The sequence below is a fragment of the Oreochromis aureus genome, unplaced genomic scaffold (assembly GCF_013358895.1).
Source record: "Oreochromis aureus strain Israel breed Guangdong unplaced genomic scaffold, ZZ_aureus HiC_scaffold_101, whole genome shotgun sequence".
In the NCBI taxonomy this organism is placed as follows: Eukaryota; Metazoa; Chordata; class Actinopteri; order Cichliformes; family Cichlidae; genus Oreochromis; species Oreochromis aureus.
The window spans coordinates 12,271-34,410 of NW_024108718.1; the positions used below are offsets into that span (position 1 = coordinate 12,271).

The 22,140-nt window shown below is 38.5% G+C and overlaps 2 protein-coding genes across 2 annotated transcripts; both read right to left on the reverse strand.

Annotated features, from left to right (window-relative positions):
• Positions 1 to 959: 959 nt before the first annotated feature.
• Positions 960 to 16,028, reverse strand: LOC116334929 (major histocompatibility complex class I-related gene protein-like). The gene is made up of 6 exons (XM_039607600.1): positions 16,007 to 16,028; positions 2,698 to 2,958; positions 2,120 to 2,398; positions 1,700 to 2,020; positions 1,228 to 1,317; positions 960 to 1,012 (listed from the first exon to the last, which is right to left on the reverse strand). The coding sequence occupies exons 1-6, from the start codon at positions 16,026 to 16,028 to the stop codon at positions 960 to 962; spliced, it is 1,026 nt and encodes a 341-aa protein (XP_039463534.1).
• Positions 16,029 to 16,083: 55 nt separating this feature from the next.
• On the reverse strand, positions 16,084 to 21,554 carry LOC116329861 (class I histocompatibility antigen, F10 alpha chain-like). Its single transcript, XM_039607594.1, has 6 exons — positions 21,533 to 21,554; positions 18,548 to 18,814; positions 17,969 to 18,247; positions 17,582 to 17,881; positions 16,675 to 16,782; positions 16,084 to 16,133 (listed from the first exon to the last, which is right to left on the reverse strand). Exons 1-6 carry the CDS (start codon positions 21,552 to 21,554, stop codon positions 16,084 to 16,086), a joined length of 1,026 nt encoding a protein of 341 aa, XP_039463528.1.
• Positions 21,555 to 22,140: the final 586 nt, after the last annotated feature.

Here is a 22,140-nt window from a genome sequence, read left to right on the forward strand (position 1 = left end):
GAGTCCAAAAATTAATGGCAACATATACAAAGTTGTTGGTTATGACTTAGCAGTAGCTGGTAGTGGAATGGATACTGTCTATAAAGACCTCGAAAAATAATAAGGGGAATTTTTTCCGTCTTTTTATAACCTCAGCATTGTTTATTAGTAAATATTTACAGTACAAACAAACAAAAAAGAATTCCAACAAACTAAAAAGCAAAACAAACAAAAAACAGATTAAAAATAAAAAAGAGATTTATGAAACAATATTGATGGAGTCAGTCTGATTTGATTTAGTTTCATCAGTTTGGGAGTGCTGTTGGTAAATGGTCCATCGCTTCTGGTCAGCAAGCAGATACCTTAAAATAACCACAGGATGCTTTAAAAATAATAACAATGATAAAAAAAAATCTATACACACGTTAACTTGTAGCCATTGTAGTTCAACAGCTCCTGCAGTAACATATTTACTGCTTTGCAATTTTCAGGTAGAAGCTGCACTCTGTAAGTGTCTGAGTAAAGCCAGCATAAAGTGATTTACAGCAGTCAAAGTGAGAAAAAGGTGAATGAATGTAAATCAGTGACAGACAGAAATGATAAAGATGTCTTTTTCTCAATGAAACAAAGTAACATTTACTTTGACAACAAACTAAGCTTACTTTTAATTTTGAGACCAATAATTAAAATTGATGAAGGAAAAATCTATAACCGTGTGTCATCTGCATACCACTGGTGAGATATACTGTATTTTGAACGATCTTGCTGATAGCAGTGCACCAGGTTCCTATTTGACAGGTATGAGCAGAATACATGTAGAACATGTTTAACTTTTTGGAAAACAAGTGAATACTGAAGAGAAATAACAGAAATTAAAGAACTGTTATCAATAAAAAATAATGAACTGATCAACATTCTTCTCTGCTTGTTACTTGTGTAGGTGTAAGTGTGTATTTTTGTCTATATGGTGCTGTGTTTGTTCACGGGGTCTCTGGATTCAGACTCTCTAGGAGTTCAGAGGTGTCGCCCGAAGCTGTAAAGTCCAAAACACACTGTTACTCACACTGCTGTTGGAGTTGCTTTTATATGCAACACCATTAATACAGAGTAAATAAGAAAAATAGTTTACTTACTTTGTTCACTTTTTCTTTCTGGAAATAGAAAGGGAAGAAATATTTCAGCATGCCAGAGAAATTCTGTTTTGCAGTTTGTATCAGAGTATAAGCTCAGCTCATCTGAATATCTCACCTCTCATATTTTTGCAAACACAAAATCCCATGATGACGAAAACAACAGAAACAACCACAGCAGGAATAATCATCATGTGTGAGGACCTCTCTGCTCAGTCAAAACAAACAAACCAGATAAAATGTGTATAGAATGGAAGGTTAGAGTAGAAGTACATCTATTCACCCTGTAGCATTCTCATAGTTCTGCATAAATCCCATAATGGTGGGGGGAAGTAAATAATGCATAATTTCTCAGACTCATATACCATGACATATTTCAGTTAAGCAGAGCGGACACATTAAAATTATTTGGCTGACTTTTAACAACTTGAGAGGAGCTCTGTGTATTATGTTCCCTGACTGTTGAAATTTGAAATTTATTTAGATTCTGCTTGAAGCCCAACCAAAAAAAGAATAAAACATTCAAACACCACAATATCAAGAATCCACAGTTGAACCAAAACAAAATGAATCGAATGATTTTCTCTCACCCTTTGTGTTGCTTTCAACCCAGTTGGTTCTGATCACTGTTTCTTTCAGGCTGGTGATGATGTTTTCCTCACCACCAGAGAGCTGAAACATACACTCATATCTGCTCCAGTCTTCACGTGTGACTGATGAAACATTCAGATCAACACTCATCTGGAAGGTCCCATCATCGTTGGGGAGGATCTGTCCAGGATCCACGCTTTCATGAAGCTCTTCTCCATCTTTCCTCCAGAATATCACCGCTCTGTGAGGATAGAAACCTGTAGCGTGGCAGCTGACTGGAGAGGAGAGAGTCTTCTGGAGGAGAGACACTGAAGGAAGAACTGTAGAGAGAAAGGAAAAACAGACAGATGTTAACTTCTGAGTTGTAAACTACCTTAGATAAAAGGAAAGCCATATGACGTTTCTTTCCTATTACATACTTTCTTCCTCCAGAAAGCTCCTCCCATAGTTCAAATGCCTCTTTAAAAACTCAGGGCATAAATAAATCACAAAGTTCTTATTATACTCTAATCGGGCACGTTCTGTATTCCATTTCAGTTTGGTGGTCTCAGCCTGTCGATTTGAAGTTATCCATGTCGCTGTCTGCAGGTCAAATGCTATAAAGTCTTCTCCATCATAACCATACTGATTGTATCCGTTAACCTCTCCAGTCTCATTATCCCATTCACAGCCACTTACCCTTTGCAAAACATGAACACCTGAAAAAGAAAAACAGCAGCAATCATATCTGCAGACACAAAAATACAAATTATCCACCCACTATTACAGGAGAAGTGTGAAAGGCTAATATTTTAAAACGTTTTTCCCCTCTGGATTCTTTTTCTTAGTTTAGCAGTGTGGTGGGTAAAATAAATTAAGCTGAACATAACACTGATATGTACTCTAAATGATTGTTTTACCTGATCCAAGTATCTTAGTGGTTGGTGATGTGTTTGCTATTTTAAAACAAACAATAATAATAGACATTTCAGCTGTAACAAGCAAATTAAATCCATACCTTCATTTTGATTTAAATGTTGCTTCAAAGTCCTAATAGTTTCCTTGAAGTAGTAATGTGTAGTTGAACACGTTGAAATATAATCCTGCCGGAGCTGAGGCTCATCCTCGAAGAATTTAATCCAGTCTTTCTCGACTTTCTCTCCTCCTCTGCTATTCCAGCTACCAAACTGAACGTCATCAATAAATCCAACACACACAAACTCAGGGATGCTCTGGGCTCCAGGGGTTTCAGTGAGTAAATACTTCAACGAATGTTTTGCTGTAAAATTGATGGGACATTGAATTAAGTGACAATGGTTTTATATATGTTCTTTCATCATTTAAGAAGATTAAATATTAACTTATTTCAGGTTCAGCATTATCTTGAAAAAAAAAAGAAAGAACTGGCAGCAGTTTTAATAAAAAAAACATTGGGGAGCCACCAAGTAGTAAAATGCTGACATTGCTATTTTAAATCACATTTCAAGTCATCCAAAAGTGACTCTTGTTACTCCTTAGATGAAACAGGCCTCCAAACAAGCATGGCCAGGAAACCAGATGATCACAGTACATTCTAAAATCCCCATCTGCAGCCAAGTAAGACTGTCTGCTCTTGCAGACCATGACATTTCAGAGCTACATACATGTCCTGATAAAAACCAGGGATAGCCTTTAACAATAAAAAAACAAACAAACTGAAGCTTATGTCTATGTTCAGTAAGAACGATCTGTACGGGAAATCGACAGATTCTTATATAGCGCTTTTCCACTCCTTTTCCTTGAGCAGTCAAAGCGCTTAACTCATCTGCCTACTTTCCTACATCACTTTCACTTTCCCACGCTGTAAAACGTAAGGCCAACATCAAAATTGTAGTAAAATCATTTTTATGCCCATCTTCTTCAAGCCAACCAGTCTTCACTAAGCATAGTTTAAATCGCACCGCTCATCTTTTATCCTTCCTTGCAGACTCCGGGGGATCCTGCCTTAATTTGGGGTAGCTCAGGTGGTCAGCTACTAACTGGAAGGTTGACGTTCGATCCGAGGCTCCACCAGTCTGCATGCCAAATATCCTTGGACAAGATAATAACCTCATGTTGCTCTCCAATGCATCCATCAGAATATGAATGTTAGACAGTAAGCACTTAACATCTTCATGCATTCTCAATCATCCAGGAAAGTAAATTTCCAAAAGTTGAATCTGTTCATCTGGACGTAGCGTTTTGTGGGAGAAACGTTTTTTCACTCATCCAAGTGACTTCTTCAGTCTCAGCTGACTGCAGGTTTCCCCAATCTTATAAACAGTACATTTGCATAATGACTGAAACCAGCCCACTGAAGGAACAATGGGCTGGACAGGGAAGAACGCTGGTTTGAGCGCGGAGTCAAGGAGGCCATTTACGTGAAAAGGGAAAGAGCACCTCTGAATCGAGGAGGGGGCCTAAGGGTACATCTTTCGCCATCTTACAATGCTGTGATTGCAGCCATTAGAAAAAAGTGCTTGTGTGATTGGGTGTGATTGAATTAGTTGTATAAAACGCCTTGAGTGCTCAGATAGAGTAGTGCTATGTAAGAACCAGTTCATCTACCATTTAATTTCTTGTCAGAGGTTTGATTACATTCTGCTGTGATGGGCCATCAGTCTCACAGCCAAATACCTTAAAAGAGATGTAAAACGCTCCACATATAAAGGGTAATTTACACCATGGAGCCCTGCTCTCAAAAACTGACATAGATGTAACTCTGTGTGTGGAGGTGGATTTACAAAATAAGTGCTTAAAGTTTTAAAAACATGTTTAGCGTCATCTTCTGTCAGTACTGAACATGACGTCACGTGGTTGGTTAGTTGGTTGCTGCTAATAGACTTACACTAGTTTATGTTAGCTAATTAGTGACAGAATTAATAACTCAGAAGAAAATAAAACTAAAACTAAACTAAAAATCAGTTTAAGTGGATCACATTTGTGCTGCAACAATGATTTTTTATGCTTACAAACCAAGGATATACTGTCCACTTTCACTTTCTCTCTTTAGCAGTAATTGACTGTTTGCTTTGTGGCTAGCTGCACTCAAATGGGAAAATCCAGCTGTCAGCTGTAATGTTTGGGTTTGTTAAGCACTTTCTAAATGAGGACTGTGTGGAGGAGACACTGTTTGAGCCATGTGACAGTTTTTTTCACAGGACAAGCTGGAGTCAGAAACTGATTTTTCTTCCTGGCCGTTCGTACCTAGCAGCATATTCAGGTGCAATTAGTGCTATTATATGTAGTAAAATATTCTTTCTTTGTTCAAGCAGATACAAACTGTTATGTTTTTGGTGTAATACGCATGTAGTAACCCTCAATGTTGTAAACTGTTTGGTTGTGTTGGATATTTTATTGTATAACACCTTGCTGATTGCACAGCTGGGTACACCCGGCCTGGTGAGGAAAAACTGGAGTGTGTGTGTGTGTAGATCTTCCCTGGACCCATCCCTGTAATATTGAACGAGCCAGTAAGTAAGAGGAGCGTCAGAGGAAAGGAGTTGGACTTTGCTGGGACACTGGAGTGTGTTTTGGACCATTTCAAATTTCCCAGCGACCTTGGAGCCCTGGACCAAACGTAACCAAAAAGTAAGAATAAACAAAGATACATCAAGAAATTAAAATATTAACAATACAGAACAGAAAACACCGGGTCACAGAACCAGGACCGTGAAAGTTTTAATGTAACAGTTTCCAGGTTGCTGTTTAGGCTTTTGTTTCTTAATTCCTTTTGTCATCTCCCTGGTTCGTGCGCCTATGTCATGTGTCATTGTCTGTGTGGTTATGTTGTCAAGTTTGTGTCATGTCTTATCTCCATGTTTCCTGTTTTACTTTGAAAGAATGGTAAATGGTAAATGGCCTGTATTTATAGCGCCTTTCTGGTCCCTAAGGACCCCAAAGCGCTTTACATATCCAGTCTAGAGATGGCACGATACCACTTTTTTATGTCCGATACCGATACCGATATCATAAATTTGGATCTCTGCCGATACCGATATGAACTGATATTGTGTTTTTAATCAATAAAACTGTTTTTTTTAATATCTTGCTGCATTTTGTATAAGTTCATACTCAAGTTTAAATAAACAACAACACTAAAGCTATTCTGTTATACCTGTGTGTAAAAATACACTGCACACAAAATATTTCATAGTTCAGCAACACTGATCAATTTAATAAACCTTACCTAACTTAAAACCTAACTTAAACCTACTCCATCCTCCCTATTCTGGTATTTTAAAGAGTACTTAGCAGAAATATTAAGCAACCTAACTAATAGGGTTGCCAACTCCCAGCAAAAAAAAAAAAAAATAGGGAACCACCACCCTCCACCTCATGATGCTTAATCGATGTAATCAACTTAAATTTGATGCAGGGTGGAAAAAATGCACAGAAATAAATTATTTTTCAAGAATAATTAAATAGATTCAACATCTTTCTTCAACAGAATTGCAGAATTCACAAATGGTACTTTCCCAAAGGAAAAGTACTATAGCTTACTAGGGTATATTAGACTTAACAGTTACTATATACAGTAATGGACTTCTATACATTTTACATCAGATTAAAACTTTGGGTGTAAGATTCAGATAATTATTTATTAAAAGCTACATATATTTTAAATGAGAATAAGAAAGAAAAGTATGTCTTTGTGCCCCTTTTCCTGTTCACGCCCTATCGGCCCCCTGGCTGCACTTTGCTAGATCCGCCCCTGCACAGTTACCAGCCGTCAGCTACGTAGAAAAGGATCCTGGTGTAGAAAGTAATATTAAATAAATTCTAACAACAGCTTATCAAGCTTAAACGTGCTGCTGTTGTTCAGCCGCTGGTTTCCTCTTTCTGGTGCAAAGTGGGCCAAAAAACAAAGAGAGAGGGACTCGCAACAGAAAAGCCGATCAGCTGATCGTTAAGCAGTTTCACGATTGAAGTAGCGGCAGGAAGGTGAGGGGAGAGAGAGGCAGTCGCTCCATATATCGGTTGTTGCTTAACATGGGAACGCTTTTTACGAACATTCAGAGATGAACTTACACACTTGCTTTACTTCTCTCTGGGATAACTTCCTTGGAGATGAAATGCTGGTTGAGGCATACTGCTGCAAATGCTACGGTTATGAGCCGAGTTACGCCGTGTTGCAAGTTTTGTGAGATGCTTTTTGATATTTAATGGATCGGATTACATTTTTATTTTTCGCCGATATCCGATCCAGTAATTTAGGTCAGTATCGGACCGATACCGATACGTAATATCGGATCGGTCCATCTCTAATCCAGTCATTCACCCATTCACGCACACATTCACACACTGGTGATGGCAAGCTACATTGTAGCCACAGCCACCCTGGGGCGCACTGACAGAGGCGAGGCTGCCGGACACTGGCGCCACCGGGCCCTCTGACCACCACCAGTAAACAAAGAGTCTAGTGTTACTTGTTCATTGTATTTAATATCACTTCCCCTGTCCTGTCATTAGGTTCATGTAGTGTCAGCTGTTCTCCCTCATGTGTTTCCACTTCCCCTAATCATCCTTGTGGGTATTCTCTGTGTTTCATTCAGTTTGTGTTGTGCCATCTGTTAACATCCCTGTAACTTTAGCTACACGTCATGATTCATAGTTCTCCGGACCCTGTTACTGGTCATGTTTATAGTTATCTGTGTGCACCAGGGCCCTCAAGCTCACTTTTTGTGTATATGTGTTTGATAGAATTTAGAAATCAGTGCAAATTACTAGTCTATATCATAACGTCCGTTGGGGTTTTGTGTGTGTGTGTGTGTGTGTGTGTTTGTTGGTAAGTTTTTATTTTGTTTTATTTTGCGAGCTGGTTATCAGGCTCCAGCCAGCCAGAGAGTTCCTGGCCACCCACCCCTCCCTGTGTGCCAAGCAGCCTTTACTCCTCGCAGTGAGGCAATAGGGCTTTGGAGCGTGATGTCACTGGAGGTGGGCCACGCCCCTTTCCGCCATGACAGTAGGCTCCCAAATGTGTGACGCATGGTCAGGCTCCTACTGCTTCACTTATCGCGTCGAGAATTGACGTGCAGGGTCCACCTATTGAATAGAGCTCCCTAAACGTTGCTTATTGACGAAAAGAGATTTCCGCGCAAGAGCCTGTTGTTCATGTATTTATATATTTCTGAAATCACATTGTAGTGACGTGTACTGAACACAGTATATTATATAATGTAAAAAACTACCTGAGAAACAGCAGATACAGCAGATAAATTAATTATAGGCCATTACTTTTGTATCGTTTATTGCATTTATGGAGGGAGAGGTGTATGCTGGGTAATGGCACAGCTAGCGACACGGTGACTTTATTCACCCACTTCGGATGTTGTCAGTCCATCAGGCGTTATCAGCAGAAATCAGTCCCATAGTTTTGGGCCATCTCCACCTGCTAGATTGTTCAGAAGGTTGTTATCATCCATCCAGATGGAGGATCACCAACAGGAGCGTGGGAAGACTCCAGAATCCACTCTGGCTGGAATCCGGTGGATACAGCAGTGTTACAGGTAAGACCATTTAAACGGACAGCATTTATAGAATGACTATTAAAAGTCAGCGAGTATCAATAATGTTAATGTGGAGGACCCTGCACGTAAATTGTCGATGCGAGGGGTGTACCCTGCGCGGCGATAAGTGAAGCAGAGGGAGCCAGACCATGCGTCACACGTTTGACGAGTTGGGAGTGAGAACGTATGGTTCATTCTTAGCAACTCTGACTGTCCCACTTACACTTCTGATGGATCAAGAATTAATTTTTTACACAGTAACATGATTTATAGTCAGGGCTGCACATAAGTGGTTCGCAGGTGTGCATTCGCTGTCAAAATAAAAGTATTCCCTGAAATTCAGAGAATACACGCTTCTTTTGCGGTGGAGGAACACCAAAGTAATTGCTTACGGAGCTTGCTTCTTCGACATCTTTAAGAGTTCTGAACAAATGTCTGTCCTCCTCCAGAACATCTTATGTACGCAAATGCGCATCCCAACTTCTTATCTGGTATGCGTCTTTTATTTTGACAGCGAATGTGCACCTGCGGACCATTTATGTGCAGCCCTGTTTGTAGTTTCCTGTGCATTTCAAACATTGTCCTTTCTGATTTTGTTTTTGATTTTTTTTTTAAATAATATAATTTTTAATTTAACATGGCTGCTATGAGGCCAGCTAGGATCCCTGTGGCCCTACAAATGATCCAGGACGGATGAGATGAAGAGCCCATCGGAGGCACTGACTCAGAATCAAACATCTAAGATATAGATGACCCAGACTATTGTCCCCCACACTGAACAAGGCCAATCAGATACAGAGGAGTCCTCTGAAGAGGAAATGAATATTGAGTCTAACAGAATGAGCCCCTCTTATTGCTCTAGCCACAATATTGTAAATTAGTCGGCCAGGGCTTGCACCTGGGTTTAGTACTGTTTCCCCAATAGATGCATGGAAGATGTTCATGTCTGATAATATAATAGAGGAGGTGCTGACATGCACAAACATGGAGGCACGAAGAGAAGCCATAGACAGGGGAAAGAGTGAAAAATTTTTAATCAAACATAAGCTCCAAGCCTTCATTTGATTGACCATTCTTGCAGGAAGTGAGAAGAACTGCGATGTACCAGTCGGTGTGTTTTTTGGGAGTCCTCTGCATAACCCATTTTACAAGGCCACTATGTCAATTGAAAGATTTGAACATATTCACCATTTCTTGCACTTTGATGACAAGAGGACCAGAGCCTACCAACTGAAAACAAACCACATGGCAGCTTTCCGCTACATATGGGGCCTGTTCCTGGTCAACTGCAGGCAGAAATTCATCCTCAGTGATTGTGTTACAGTGGATGAACAACTTGTGCCTTTCAGAGGGAAGACCCAGCTTCTGCAGTAAATGCAGAGCAAGCATACAAAAGTGATACAAGGATACAAAACTGCAATTTCTTAAAATTAATGAAAAAATAAATAAAAATGCAAAGGGCCTCATGTCACAAACATGTTTTATAAGGAATAACTCAAATATGAAAATATTACAACTCATTGTTTTAAAGATTTTGAAGAATAACAACTGAGTTTATAGCAAAACGCATTGTTTCTATTTGGGGTCATTTTTGACCCCACTCGTGGAAGAGTGTAGGTATTGGTAGGTTGTGCATCCAAGGGTTAAAGCAATTTCACTCTATAATCTAATAGAAGGCATTTCAACTGCTGTCCCCTTCCTGCTCTCATGAGAAGACTTCCAAGCATTAGCAGGTTAGTAACCATGACAACTGAAGAGACCGGGTATAACACGGACTAAACACAGGTAAGAATAAAAGTCGCTTTTTAAAATATTAATAGAAATGATATGTACAAACAAATCCTGATATATATTTACAACGCAGAAGGAAAATGTTTCTTCAACAATAGTGGGAATGAATCCTGTTGTATATTCTGTTTGCAATAGTTAAAGGAGAAAAAAAGCAAATGAAATACAAAGAATAAAAGTTAGAGTAGATTAACAATTCCAGAAACACTGCTGAAGTATATCTGATATAGCCTGCAGGAAGTTGGGCCAATGAAGCAAGTAAATCAGCAGCTAAATGTTCTCATTGTGTCAATCTTGTTTCCTGAAGCAGTTGCAAGTCTATGGGCTCAAATTGTGGTCATAAATATTTTGTACTTGTAAGTAAGTAAGTAAAATTTTATTTATATAGCACATTTCTAGATAAAATATCACAAAGTGCTTCTAAGGTATAAAACAGAAGCAGTCCAAAGTTAACAAAATGCAATTCTAAAAGATGTGTTTTAGCTGTTTTTAAAAGTAATCAATGAGTCTGCAGATCTTAAGTTCTGAGGAAGAGAGTTCCACAGTCTGGCGGCCACAGTGGCAAAAGCTCTATCACGCTTGGTTTTCAGCCTAGTATGCTGAATAACAAGTAGGCCCTGATCACAAGACCTCAGGGACCTACTAGGGACATAGGGCTGTAAAAGTTCACTGATATAGGCTGGTGCTTATCCTTGAAGAGCTTTAAATGTCAGAACCAGTATCTTAAAATGGACTCTGAATTCAACGGGGAGCCAGTGCAGCTGTATAAGCAACGGTGTCACATGAGAGTACTTAGATGTTCTTGTCACGATTTGTATGCGTAAAACGAATTTGTGTGTGTGTAAAAAAGATTTGTGTGGACTGAGCCAAAAAATACGTGTGAAACTCTGCACCCAAGTTTCAAGTTACAAGAATGAATTTTGACCCTGTTTTTCTTCCTTTCATCTGATTGGTCAATGTCATGTCAATCACAAATTTAACTATCCAATCAGAGAACAGGTGGGTTTAGCTGTCGGCGGGGCGCTTTTTTGAACTGCAGGTCCTTGAAGGGTAATACAGTTTGAAGCTGGAGGATCTCTATTTAAATATCCGATAGAAGCTAGGTCCCCTAACTTTCAGTAGCTGTTGAAAGGATAAAGTTGTGGTATATCAGTGGTTAGAAATACCATTAGTACTTTAGGATTAGTTTAACACAAAGTCAGGGTTGACCCGGGACCACTGCTGTGAGTCACAGTGCGCAGCATAAAGGTCCTTCCTACTAACCAAAAGCCAAGGATCCAGAATTTGTTGCGTTGGCTGCTGAGCTCTGTGGGATTTTGCAGCAGCTCTACCTGCACTAGATGCAGGTAGAGCATCTAGTGCAGTACACAGACACAAATTCTTTTACACATACAAATCGTGATTTACAAGTACAAAATATTTATGACCACAATTTCAGCCCATTTAAGTCTTCAGACTCTAAAAGAGGAATTGAGCACACAGCTGCTTCTGCCTGCTGATGGACTGATAGAAGAGGAGCCTCAATTAAACATCTTTCTGATTTTCGTCAGAAAAAAATAATAATTAGATGATGGAGTTCAGCTGTGTGGATCAGCCCTGACACCACACACTGAACTAGCTACTCCACCTCTCCCCTGCAGCTGAGACACAAAAGACATCCCAGTACATACATCGCCCTACTTAGGTTGAGGTGGCATCCCTGCTCCCCAAGCCTTTGGAGCACCTTGAATTAAAAAGGCTGAAGAGCTCTCTGGTGCTGCCTCCCACCGAGCCGCCTGATTTTCCCAGCAAGCTGAGGAGAAACAGATAAGGCAACCACAACAACATCAGGCACCCAAACCAGAGGAGAAGGTAGAGACCCATCATCCCGTCCATCATGGCGAACGTGAGATCCTTTGCCAAAATGTTGACGACTTGGTGTCCCTTACCCAGCATCAGGGGGCTTGAAGAGAGAGCAGCTTAATTATCCTGTGTGAGACGTGGCTACCATAGTAACTCTGGACAAACACATAAACATGGACAGTTTTTATCTACTTCAGGCTGACACAACAAGGATAGCGGGAAGAATAGACAAGCGGGTCTGGCTGTGTTTATGAATGATAATACAACTCTGTACACCTAAATATCAAAGAGATTTTCTGTGATAAGGACATTGAGCTGCTAGCTATTAGCATGATGCAGCTGAATAGAAAAATAGCAACTACTTTTAATGTGATCAATGAGTTTTTTTTGTTTTTTGTTTTTTTTTTGTCTGTCCCATTTGATTCTTAAGCCGTCAGAATTGTTGTCTGAAGACCAACAAGGATACCAAATGGATTTATTTTGCCAAATGGATCATCATGGCATTGCCGTATTGCTCCATTTGATCAAACTTTGTTGTTATTATTTATTTTATTTTCAGTTGTTACAGATGGGACAGACATGACTGGGGGATAGGAAAGGGAGAAAGAAAGAGAGGAAGGAAAAGAAAAACAGAAGGAAAAGGGACAGTGAGAAAGGGCACTTACAAAGACAAAGAGAAAGAAAAAAAAAAATCTCCTGGATCACCTGTTGAGAGAAAAAGAAGAGAAGACAAGCAAAAAAAACCAAACAAAAAACAAAGCAACATACTAAACACAACACCATCACGTTAATCTAGCTGAGTGTGAACAGCAGTAAATACTAAATATTGAAAGTTGTTGTGCAGCACGCAGGACAGACAGCGCACAATGTGCTTTGAAGTAGCAGCTAAGAAAGGTGTAGTTTATGTCTCACGAACAGTGAACACCCGTGTGCACACCTGTGTGGATCAATGCGCTTGTATACAAAAGGTTTCCCCATGTAACGGTCTGCTAGGGTGTGGAGGCCCATAGCCCCGTCCCCAGGGCATGAAGCAGGCATGGAGGAGATCCAGGCTCCAGACATCCAGAGGACCCAGAGTGCGAGAGCCCAAGGAGTACCACCGGAGGGGCATCCGTGCCACCTTCCTGGGAAGGGCTGAGGAGATCCCCAGATGAGGGGTCACCCAGTAGCCACGGAGCAGAAGCCAGAGGGGCTGCACCGGGCGTGCCCGCCGGCTCTGCCGGCAGCCAGCTGTGCCAGAGTGAACCGAGTTGCAGGCCCGAGGCCGGAGGCCCGAGGGCCCCTTTGCCCCGGAAGAGGCCTGACCGAGCGACAGGCATCGGATCAATGAGTTTTTAACATCATGGATCGTATTAGCAGTGACACTGTGTCGTTGGAAAGTGGCACAAAGTTCAAATGTTTGGCAGCCTTCTCCCTGCGTGTTAACTCTTTAACTAATGGTAGACACAGTTGTGTTTGACTTACCAGCTTTTGGGAGACTGGCTTTGGCTACAGCGCAGAAGTGAAACACTGACTTCGCCTGCCTCAGAAAAAAACATTACATTTGTCTTTCAGCATCGTGTACTCTGTTATAAGATGTCATCTGAGATGTCAAAATTTCATGCATTCAATACTGAGAAGATCACAGCATAATAATTTATTATATTTTAAATAATATATATTAATATTAAATGTGTATAAATGTTATGTTATTTAATCTTAAAAAGATAATGAAGACTTCCTGCGTACCACTAGAAGGAGACCATGTATCGCTAGAGTTTGAGAATGACTGATCAAGATAAAATGTCAAAATCTTGCATGTTTCTTAAAACGGGAAAAGGAAAAAAAATGTCAAAGTGAAAGACATGATTAGTTTTTTATACTCACTTGAAATGTAAAGAGCAATATTTTTTCCTATCTTACACACAGTAAGCACAATTACAGTAACCACCTTTTCATGACATTTTTGAGTCATTTTCCAACAAGTTTTTCCAGTGGAAAAAATCATGACAAAGGGACTGCTACATGATTCAGTGTATTTCATTGTATCAGTAATGTGTCTCTTGTTGCTAAAACTTAGAAACCTGTGACATTTTCTTTCACTTAACCCCAATACACATCAGTACTGGTTAATCTCTAAAGAAACAGAAATAGAGCGTCATTTAAGATATTGTTTTTTACACATAAGAGTGAATTATAACTGAGAATATACATTATTAAACAAAGCAGTCTTTCAGCTTTGCAATTTCTAAAAAAAAATAGCAGGACAAAAATCAAAACATCTCAAATATCTTTTTTTTCTTTTCTTTTAATAGTTTTTAGTTTTACTTGTTTTCTTGGATTTGTAAGTCACTTAGCCCAAAGCAAACTACTTTGGCTGTGGAGACAGTGATGTTTCTATTACAAAGTGGTAATAGTTAGGTAACAAGGCGGAAACAAGAATGTAATAATATGGTCATTTCTAAGTTGTTACCACTTAGTTACCCTAATAATAACCACTTAATATCCAAGAAATATCATGATAGCAACAATGGTTATAGTTGAGTAATATTACAGTGAAATTTATGTAATTGGATAATAGGAGGACAATAAGAGGTAATGATTACACACTTTTTAAGTTTGCTCTAGTAGGTTATTAATATATTATCTGATTACATAAATTAGAGTGCATATTACTCAACTGTAGGCACATAATTTTTCAATTTATAATCTGTGTGGTAGTCTTTACTGTTGTACCACTTATAAATTCATTTTTATTTTATTTTTGGTGGGACATAACAAGAAAATCTTTAGCTGTCCCTTTCCCTGCTGAAGAACTTATAGCAAGAAAAAAGGAAACTTTTATGGCTCAGATAGGTTCCTGGAAGTGCTCAGTAGAAAGGAGCCAGCAGCTTAAAGAGCGTGTTGACAGAGGTTCAGGTCTAGTGGTATCCTAGTGGAAGTTACAGTGTTAGTCCTGCACAGTTAAAGGTACAGTTAAGTGTACATTTCAGTATTAAGTATTTAATATGACATTTAATTATTCTCCACTCAATTCACCAGGCCAGGAAGCCAGGCCTACCTTCCCTGGCAACCAGCATCTCTGTTGGCTGGTGAAAATCCAGTTTTAAAAAAATGTTTCATGTTTTCCTTTGGTCAGTGAAGAATAATGAACAACAGCATGGAGATGCTTGTCATGGATCTGTGTACCTCTCAGTCTTTATTGTGTGTGTGCTTTGTTTGGTCAGTGGCTTATCCTTTTGGTCATATGTGGGGCATCTCTGATGCTTTTGCAATTGCTTGCAACCTTGATCGTCCTTGTTTGTAACATCTACAGTAAATTAGAACAAAAAGTGTTTTGGGCTACTTTCTTATGTTGCTGTCATAGTGTGACAGCTTGAACTTCTTGGTTGATAAATAGAAAAAACAGTGTGTATTACCAAACTGCCTTCCTATCCAAACTCTTAATGTGTGCGTTATTATAAATTTTTCAGACAACAAAGCATGCTTCACAGTTCAAAGTAATTATATTAAATTCTGTCAATACTTTTGCCAGGGAAGGAGCTGATGTGCATTATTATTTTAGTTTGTTAAAATGTGCATTCCTATTCTGGTGGAATTGGGCTTCAGTGTTTGTTTACAGTTCCAGATCCAGGTCGCAGCAAGGCAAACTGATCTTACCTGTTAGTTGGAATATTGCTATAAACTTATATGAATCAGTTTATGTCTTTTATTCACTGTAACATTTAACTTTTTGACAGAAGGCAAAGAGAGAGAGAGCAAAAAGAACAAAAAGAAACAGGTGAGAGTGGACATGTGGTCAAATTCACCAAAACATACAGCTGTAGCTTCTGTTTTACTCTTATTCACTGGTGACTAAGCAGTGTGTTATATTGTTATCAATTACAGATTCCCAGATTTTCACAAAGTAGTTTTTCAAATTAGTTTTTTTTTTTTTTTTGCTGTGAAGTACAGACAGACTTTTGACCGCTTCGCCTTGGGCATTTTTAATCTGTAGCTCTGCTCTAAAAGAACGTACGTACCTAGCCCCGCCTACTACGCTTGCAAAGGTAAAATGATTGGCTAGAATTCAAAGTGTATGACATCTCGGGGGGGGGGGGGGCACCGAAAGAAAGCACCGAAATGTGTGCTGCTTTTCGGTCTGGTTACTACCGTTAATGTCAGAATCAGTGCCTTTATGGCACCGGATACCGGTAATAACTAGGGTACCCATCCCTAGTTATTATGCAAAAGATTTAATAAAGGGGGGCAATACATAAACATGGTGGTCATGTTTGTAGATTTAGTCTCTCAGACTGTTCAGAGGCGTTGGCAGGAGCTGTAAGAACAAAAAGATCAAACTAAAATTGTCTATAATGTACAGTGAATGTTGATTTCTAGATAAACATGCAACAAAGAGTCAGGCAAGCAGAAATATGAATAGGGAAGTCACATTCATCAAGCAGCCATGAACACAACAGCATAAAATACAATAACACAACACAATAAAAACAAGTGTTCCTGTGATGCTTAATGTTTTTAGAGCGTATTGATAAGATTATAAGTGTGATTTATGTTCTAAATGCGAGCAGTAATATGTTCTACGCTGTTCCACATGAGCAAACTCTTTTCCTCAAATGTAGTTCACAGGTAGTCAGTTTAAATGTTCGTGTTCTGCGCAGCTATGAAGATCAGCTGCTCTGTAATTATCTATTACACTGATGCTTCTCACATCATCAGTCAACTGTAATATAATAATTTCACTTTGGCTCTGAGACTTATTTCAGACTGAGTGTTTCAGTTTAATGTGAAATGTGTCAGTATTGATTAAAACACAAATTCAAAAATTAAAATCAACATTTCCCCAACAGATCTCTCACCTTTCTTTCTTTTGTAAGTGAAAAACACCACAGCTGCCCCAACTGCAACAGCTGCAATGAGGACGATCGCTAGAACAACCACTGTCGCTCTGATGTCAGTGGGCTTCTCTGTTGAACAAAACATGGAGACACTTTATCATACAGAGGACACATGAATGAGATTACTAAAGAACAAGTGAGGAATGATTCAATAAGGACCTGATAGTAGATGCAGCTGACATCTCTGATTGAAATAAGAGGCAACACAAATCAATTAACACTCAGTTAATACGCCAACATTAGACATTCGTCTTGTGCAAACTTATGCTAAAAAACACTACATATAGTATTTCATTACGTTTTACTTACTTCAGTTCTCTGTCATTTATGTTCCCTTTTCAGTGAAGCATCTTACTGATTTGGTATTAATTAGTTATTGATCAGCTGCTAAAAGTATTGTTTGATTGGATTGGTGAATGTAAATGTGGCACAGGTCAGCTTATCCACACTGTAAGAAAAAGTCCTAATATTAAAGTATTTTACTGTGTATTTTACAGTTTTGTTGTTTTTCTAGAATATCATTAAATTTACATGAATAGACTGTGATTTCACATTTCAAATGTAAATTAACATAATATCACTGTAAATATAATAAAACATAATAATCTTGTTTTTTAAATGTATTTGTCTGTACATATGTATATTCACAAATGTATCATAATTTCACAAATATGTGTTATTTGAAAGATTGAATTGTTAAATTCAAATGTAATGCTATGGAAAAATATATAAACTGATTCTTATGATTGTGGCTCAAGAGTTGGCAGTTCTCCTTGTAATCAGAATGCTGTGACAGAGTAGTCACCTTTTTGAAATAAATAACTACTCTGTAAATATGATTCATAACCGTTGCAGGATCCAGTCTTACCCCAGTTGGTGCTGATCGCTGCTTTGTCCGGTTTGGTGACGATGTCCTCGTTCACGCCAGAGAGCTGAAACACACAGTCATACCCCTGCCAGTCTTCAGGTGTGACTGACAGTTTCAAATCAACACTCAACTGGAAGGTCCCATCATTGTTGGGGAGGCTCTCTGTGTGATGCACACCTTCATGGATCTCCTCTCCATCTTTCCTCCAGAACATCACGGCTCCATCAGGGTAGAAACCTGTAGCGTGGCAGCTGACTGGAAAGGAGGACGACTTCTGGAGGAGAGACACTGAAGGTAGGACTGAAAAGAGATAGGAAGTTGCTACATTGTCTTTAAATTGCAACATAAATTTTCTATTTTTTTCTACATCAGATTCTGTAATTCTACCTGCTGTCTGCAAAAAGCTCCTCCCATACTGCAAATACTTCTTTAAAAGCTCAGGGCATTTATGGATGAAAAGTTCTTTATTGTGTTCTAATCGAGTTTTTTCAGTATCCCATCTGAGTTTGATGATGACAGCCTGTGGTTTTGCAGTGATCCATGTCAGTTTCTGCAGGTCCAATGCTATAAAATCTTCTCCATCATAACCGTACTGAATGAACCCATTAACCTCTCCAGTCTCATCATCCCATTCACAGCCATTCATACTCTGCAAAATATGAACACCTGTAAAAAGACATAGCCAGAAAAACTGCATGAAAGCAGTAAGATGTCAGCATTACAGACACAAAAATAGAGGATCAAACAGTTACTGGCCCCAAAATCAGTCTAACTTGGGGTCACTGTGGAAGGTTCACATTTTTTTTCTCTGCATCTTTCACTGTTTTTCATTTTTCTAAGTAAAGTAGCAGATCTCATTATCATACGTTGCAATCTAATTTAAAAAAAAAACTTTGTTTTCTATTTTAAACCAAATTAGGATAAATACAAAAAGTTTCAGCAGTAACAGGTGAGACAAATCCATACCTCCAGTTTGGTTGAAACGTTGCCTTAAACTCCAAATGTAATGTTTGAAAACCTCATTGGTGTGCAAAGATTGATCAGCGTACCACTGCAGGTGCTGAGGATCCTCCTTCATGAGCTTTTTAATCCATTCTGTTTTGGGTTCTGCTCTTCTTGTGCTGCTATCATAGTAACCTCCCTGAACTCCATCAACAAGGGCAACAGCCACAAACTCAGGGATGCTCTGGACTCCAGTTGTTTGAGTGAAGAAATACTGCAAGGAGTGCTTCACTGTAACAATGATGAGACTTTGAATTAGATGGCTTTGCTGTTATATAGACGACTTTCTTTAACTACTCTCAGCATTATATTTAAGGATTCATATGTTTTGTAATTAACCCTTTAAGTAATTTGTATTTTTTTAAATCCTTTTCAAAACAAAAGTTTAACTGATATCACAGATAATATGCTAATGTTGTTTTGTCTCCAATGAAACCTGAATGCACTTTTTTGGCTTCCAATCAAGAGAAAGTATATATTTAGGAATTGTTTTTGCTCTATCTTGATCAATTAGAACTAATGAGAAATAAACAACAGAAAGACAGAGAAAAAAAACTGTTTTCTCAGCAACATCTCAAACTACTCAGTTACTGTATTGTTGGTGGAGCCTAAAGTAACTCTCCCTGGGTTTATAATGGTGGGAGTAAGGGCAACAAAGCAGTTCTTCTAATTGTTCACCATGCAACCAATAAGACAGGATTTTTATGTATAAGTGTAAACAGCTTAGTGTTTAGTCTTTAACCCTCGTGTTACCCTAGGGAAAAATGGGACCCAAATTTTTTTAAATTGATATATTATTAATTACAAAGAAAGTAAAAACCATGTATTTAAAGTCTGGCGGTCCCAGTTTCCTGCTGAAAACGTCTTGTATAATATTCAGAGGATATGACAGCATTTTTTTTAATCAACATATGAATGTGAAATAGTGATCTTAAACATGTTTGCACAACCAAAGTTCCCAGTGTAGCGACTGCCAGAGTTGCTACCGAGGACCAACCGGGCATTACAATGAAAACTATTGGCGACTGTCAAACCCTTGAGAAAATATGAAGAATGTAGGACGTAATCTTACCTGATGATGAAAAGTGGCAGAAGAAAAGCAACAATAATAACCTTCCCATCGTAACTTTATTTGGATTATACATATAGGACCAAAGCAGTGGGCTATTGTTCTAATTTAGCCCAGGGTTTCATTTACGTGACAGAGGTAGCGTTGATTTATGATATCAAAGTGCATGTGAAACATCACATCCTATCCTGGAGACTGCGGTCAAGAGCCGCCCACAACTCCGCTTACAAAACACTTGTGCTTTATTAAAAATGAAAACTTTATGTTAAAGTATCGAAAGTAAGTTTTTTAATCAACTTTAATACTTTGCATGTACTTTACTTGATTTTGACTTATCTAAAATAATAATAGCCCAGTAGATGCAAGACTTAAAAAAATGCTGTCTTAAACCTGATAAAGGTCTATTATTTATCAATGATTTTATCATTTTATTGTATTCAAAACAGAAGAACATAAAATATATTAAATGCTTAAAGTGACACATTTTTGTATTTCATGAAGAATATCAGCCAGTTTTAAATGCAATTACAGCTACATCAAATCACAAAGCAGGAACTCCAGCAACACTTGAAGGGAGATTAACTACTTTAATAATTGACCATAGCCTTTCGGCTTGTGGCCTTCATCAGGGTCATAGTAAAACATTGTAAAAAAAAATTGCTTAAATACAAGACAGGAAACAGAACAAAATTCAAATTAACCAATCAAAACTTCATAGATAGGTCAGCTGACATATAATAGGTAGGTATTGGTTAATTGGCTAAGTCACGCGCAAGCAAATACCAGACTGATGAGGAGGGGGGGAACATGTCTGAAAATAACACATGCATGGGGGTTATTTTCAGACATAAGTTGTATTAAAGTTGTTCATTTCCCTTCAAGCATTGCTGGAGTTCCTGCTTTGTGAATCCTTTCATCCTCTCCATGCACCTTGGAAGCAGGTGAAGTTGTGCCAGAAAATATTTGCAGCTACATCAAATCATACAGCTCATTGAGAAATTCACTTAAGCAACACATCATTATTTTTTAATTATTTTATTATTTATTTATTTTATACCTTGCAATCATTGATCTTATTGAGTCTGATTAAAATATGACATCAATTATTAGATGAAGGTTTGCACATATGTACTCTGAGTGACCCAGAAGAAGAACGGACTGAGAATTTAATGTGAACAATCAGGGATTAATTTTAAGGATTTGGGAAATGCAACAATAACACAACATTGACAAGTAAATTGTCACCAACTACTGGAAGAATCTGATGATTTTCTTTTTTCTTTCTCTTTTTTCATTGAGGATACAGACTGTGGACAGTCAAAGGACAGTACATACCACAAGAAAACAGAGAAGTGAAAACTCTTAACAGAAACCCAGGGACAATCGTTGTTATACTCTTGTCTTGTTACCAGACAGCTCTACAAGTTATAGGTCACATGACACCATAAAAACAAGCTTTAGTTTTCTGTGATGTTTTTAAGGAGTATAAACAACGGCACTCAAAAAAATATGCGTGTGACTTGCATGTTAAATGCCGGCATTTGCTCTACACTGATCCACATAACCATTTCCCCTCTTTTCCCAAAATGTATGTCACAGGTAAGGAATTGATAAGTTCCTGTTTTTTAACAGCTATGGAAGCCTGCAGCTCTTTACTCATGCAGATATTAGGAGGTGGAAGACATGATCATTTCCTTTAAAATCTTCAGTCTACTGTAATACAGTCACTTCACTGTAGCTCTGAGACTTAGATTTATTTCAGAGTGTGGGTCTTTGGACCTATGTTAAATTTCCCAGTATGGATTAAAACACAAATTAAAAAAAAATAAACTAAATATAGTGTTTCCCCATTTGAATTTCCCCCATCACAACTTTCTTACGTTTGAAATAAACAAACGCCATACCTGCAATGCAAGGACTAAATCCAAAAGTACGGTGGCCCTGAGAGGCCAAACGGACTGCAACTTCAGAAAACACTTGCAAAAAGAAAAATGCTGCAAAAAGAAAAATGCTGCAAAAAGAAAAACACTTGCAAAAAGAAAAATGCTGCAAAAAGAAAAATGCTGCAAAAAGAAAAATGCTGCAAAAGAACACCCAACACAACGGAAATGTTTCTGGGGAGACAATAACCGGAAGGACCAGTTGCACAAACCAAAACATGTATGTATGGCTGTGTCCCAATTCAGGGGCTGTGTCCCAATTCAGGGTCTGCAGCTTAAGGGTATTCTTTATGTTTGGTTGGAACCAAGAACTGCTGTGGCAGAAGCCCAGAAACTGTAGAAACAAACTCTTATATCAGTGATATATTTTGCATGTTTTCTCTTTTTTGCTAATCTGAACAGTGTCAAGCTGTTTTTACTTGCAGCTTCAAGCAGTTTATTATCCGATCCTTGCTGATATTTCCATCTGATAGTAAAATATTATTATGTCCTATAGCAGTTGTAATTTATACGATTCCTCATATAAAACTTTACCTTCTGAGCTAAAA

Coding starts and splice junctions, on each gene's coding strand:
- LOC116329861 (XM_039607594.1), bottom strand. CDS start 21,554: ATGGCGTTTGTTTATTTCAAAC. Junction 18,815..21,532: donor GGCGTTTGTTTATTTCAAAC/GTAAGAAAGTTG, acceptor TCATTGTTACAG/TGAAGCACTCCTTGCAGTAT. Junction 16,783..17,581: donor AGCGATCAGCACCAACTGGG/GTAAGACTGGAT, acceptor TTTGTTCAACAG/AGAAGCCCACTGACATCAGA.
- LOC116334929 (XM_039607600.1), bottom strand. CDS start 16,028: ATGGGTACCCTAGTTATTACCG. Junction 2,959..16,006: donor GGGTACCCTAGTTATTACCG/GTATCCGGTGCC, acceptor TCAATTTTACAG/CAAAACATTCGTTGAAGTAT. Junction 2,021..2,119: donor GAGCTTTCTGGAGGAAGAAA/GTATGTAATAGG, acceptor TTCTCTCTACAG/TTCTTCCTTCAGTGTCTCTC.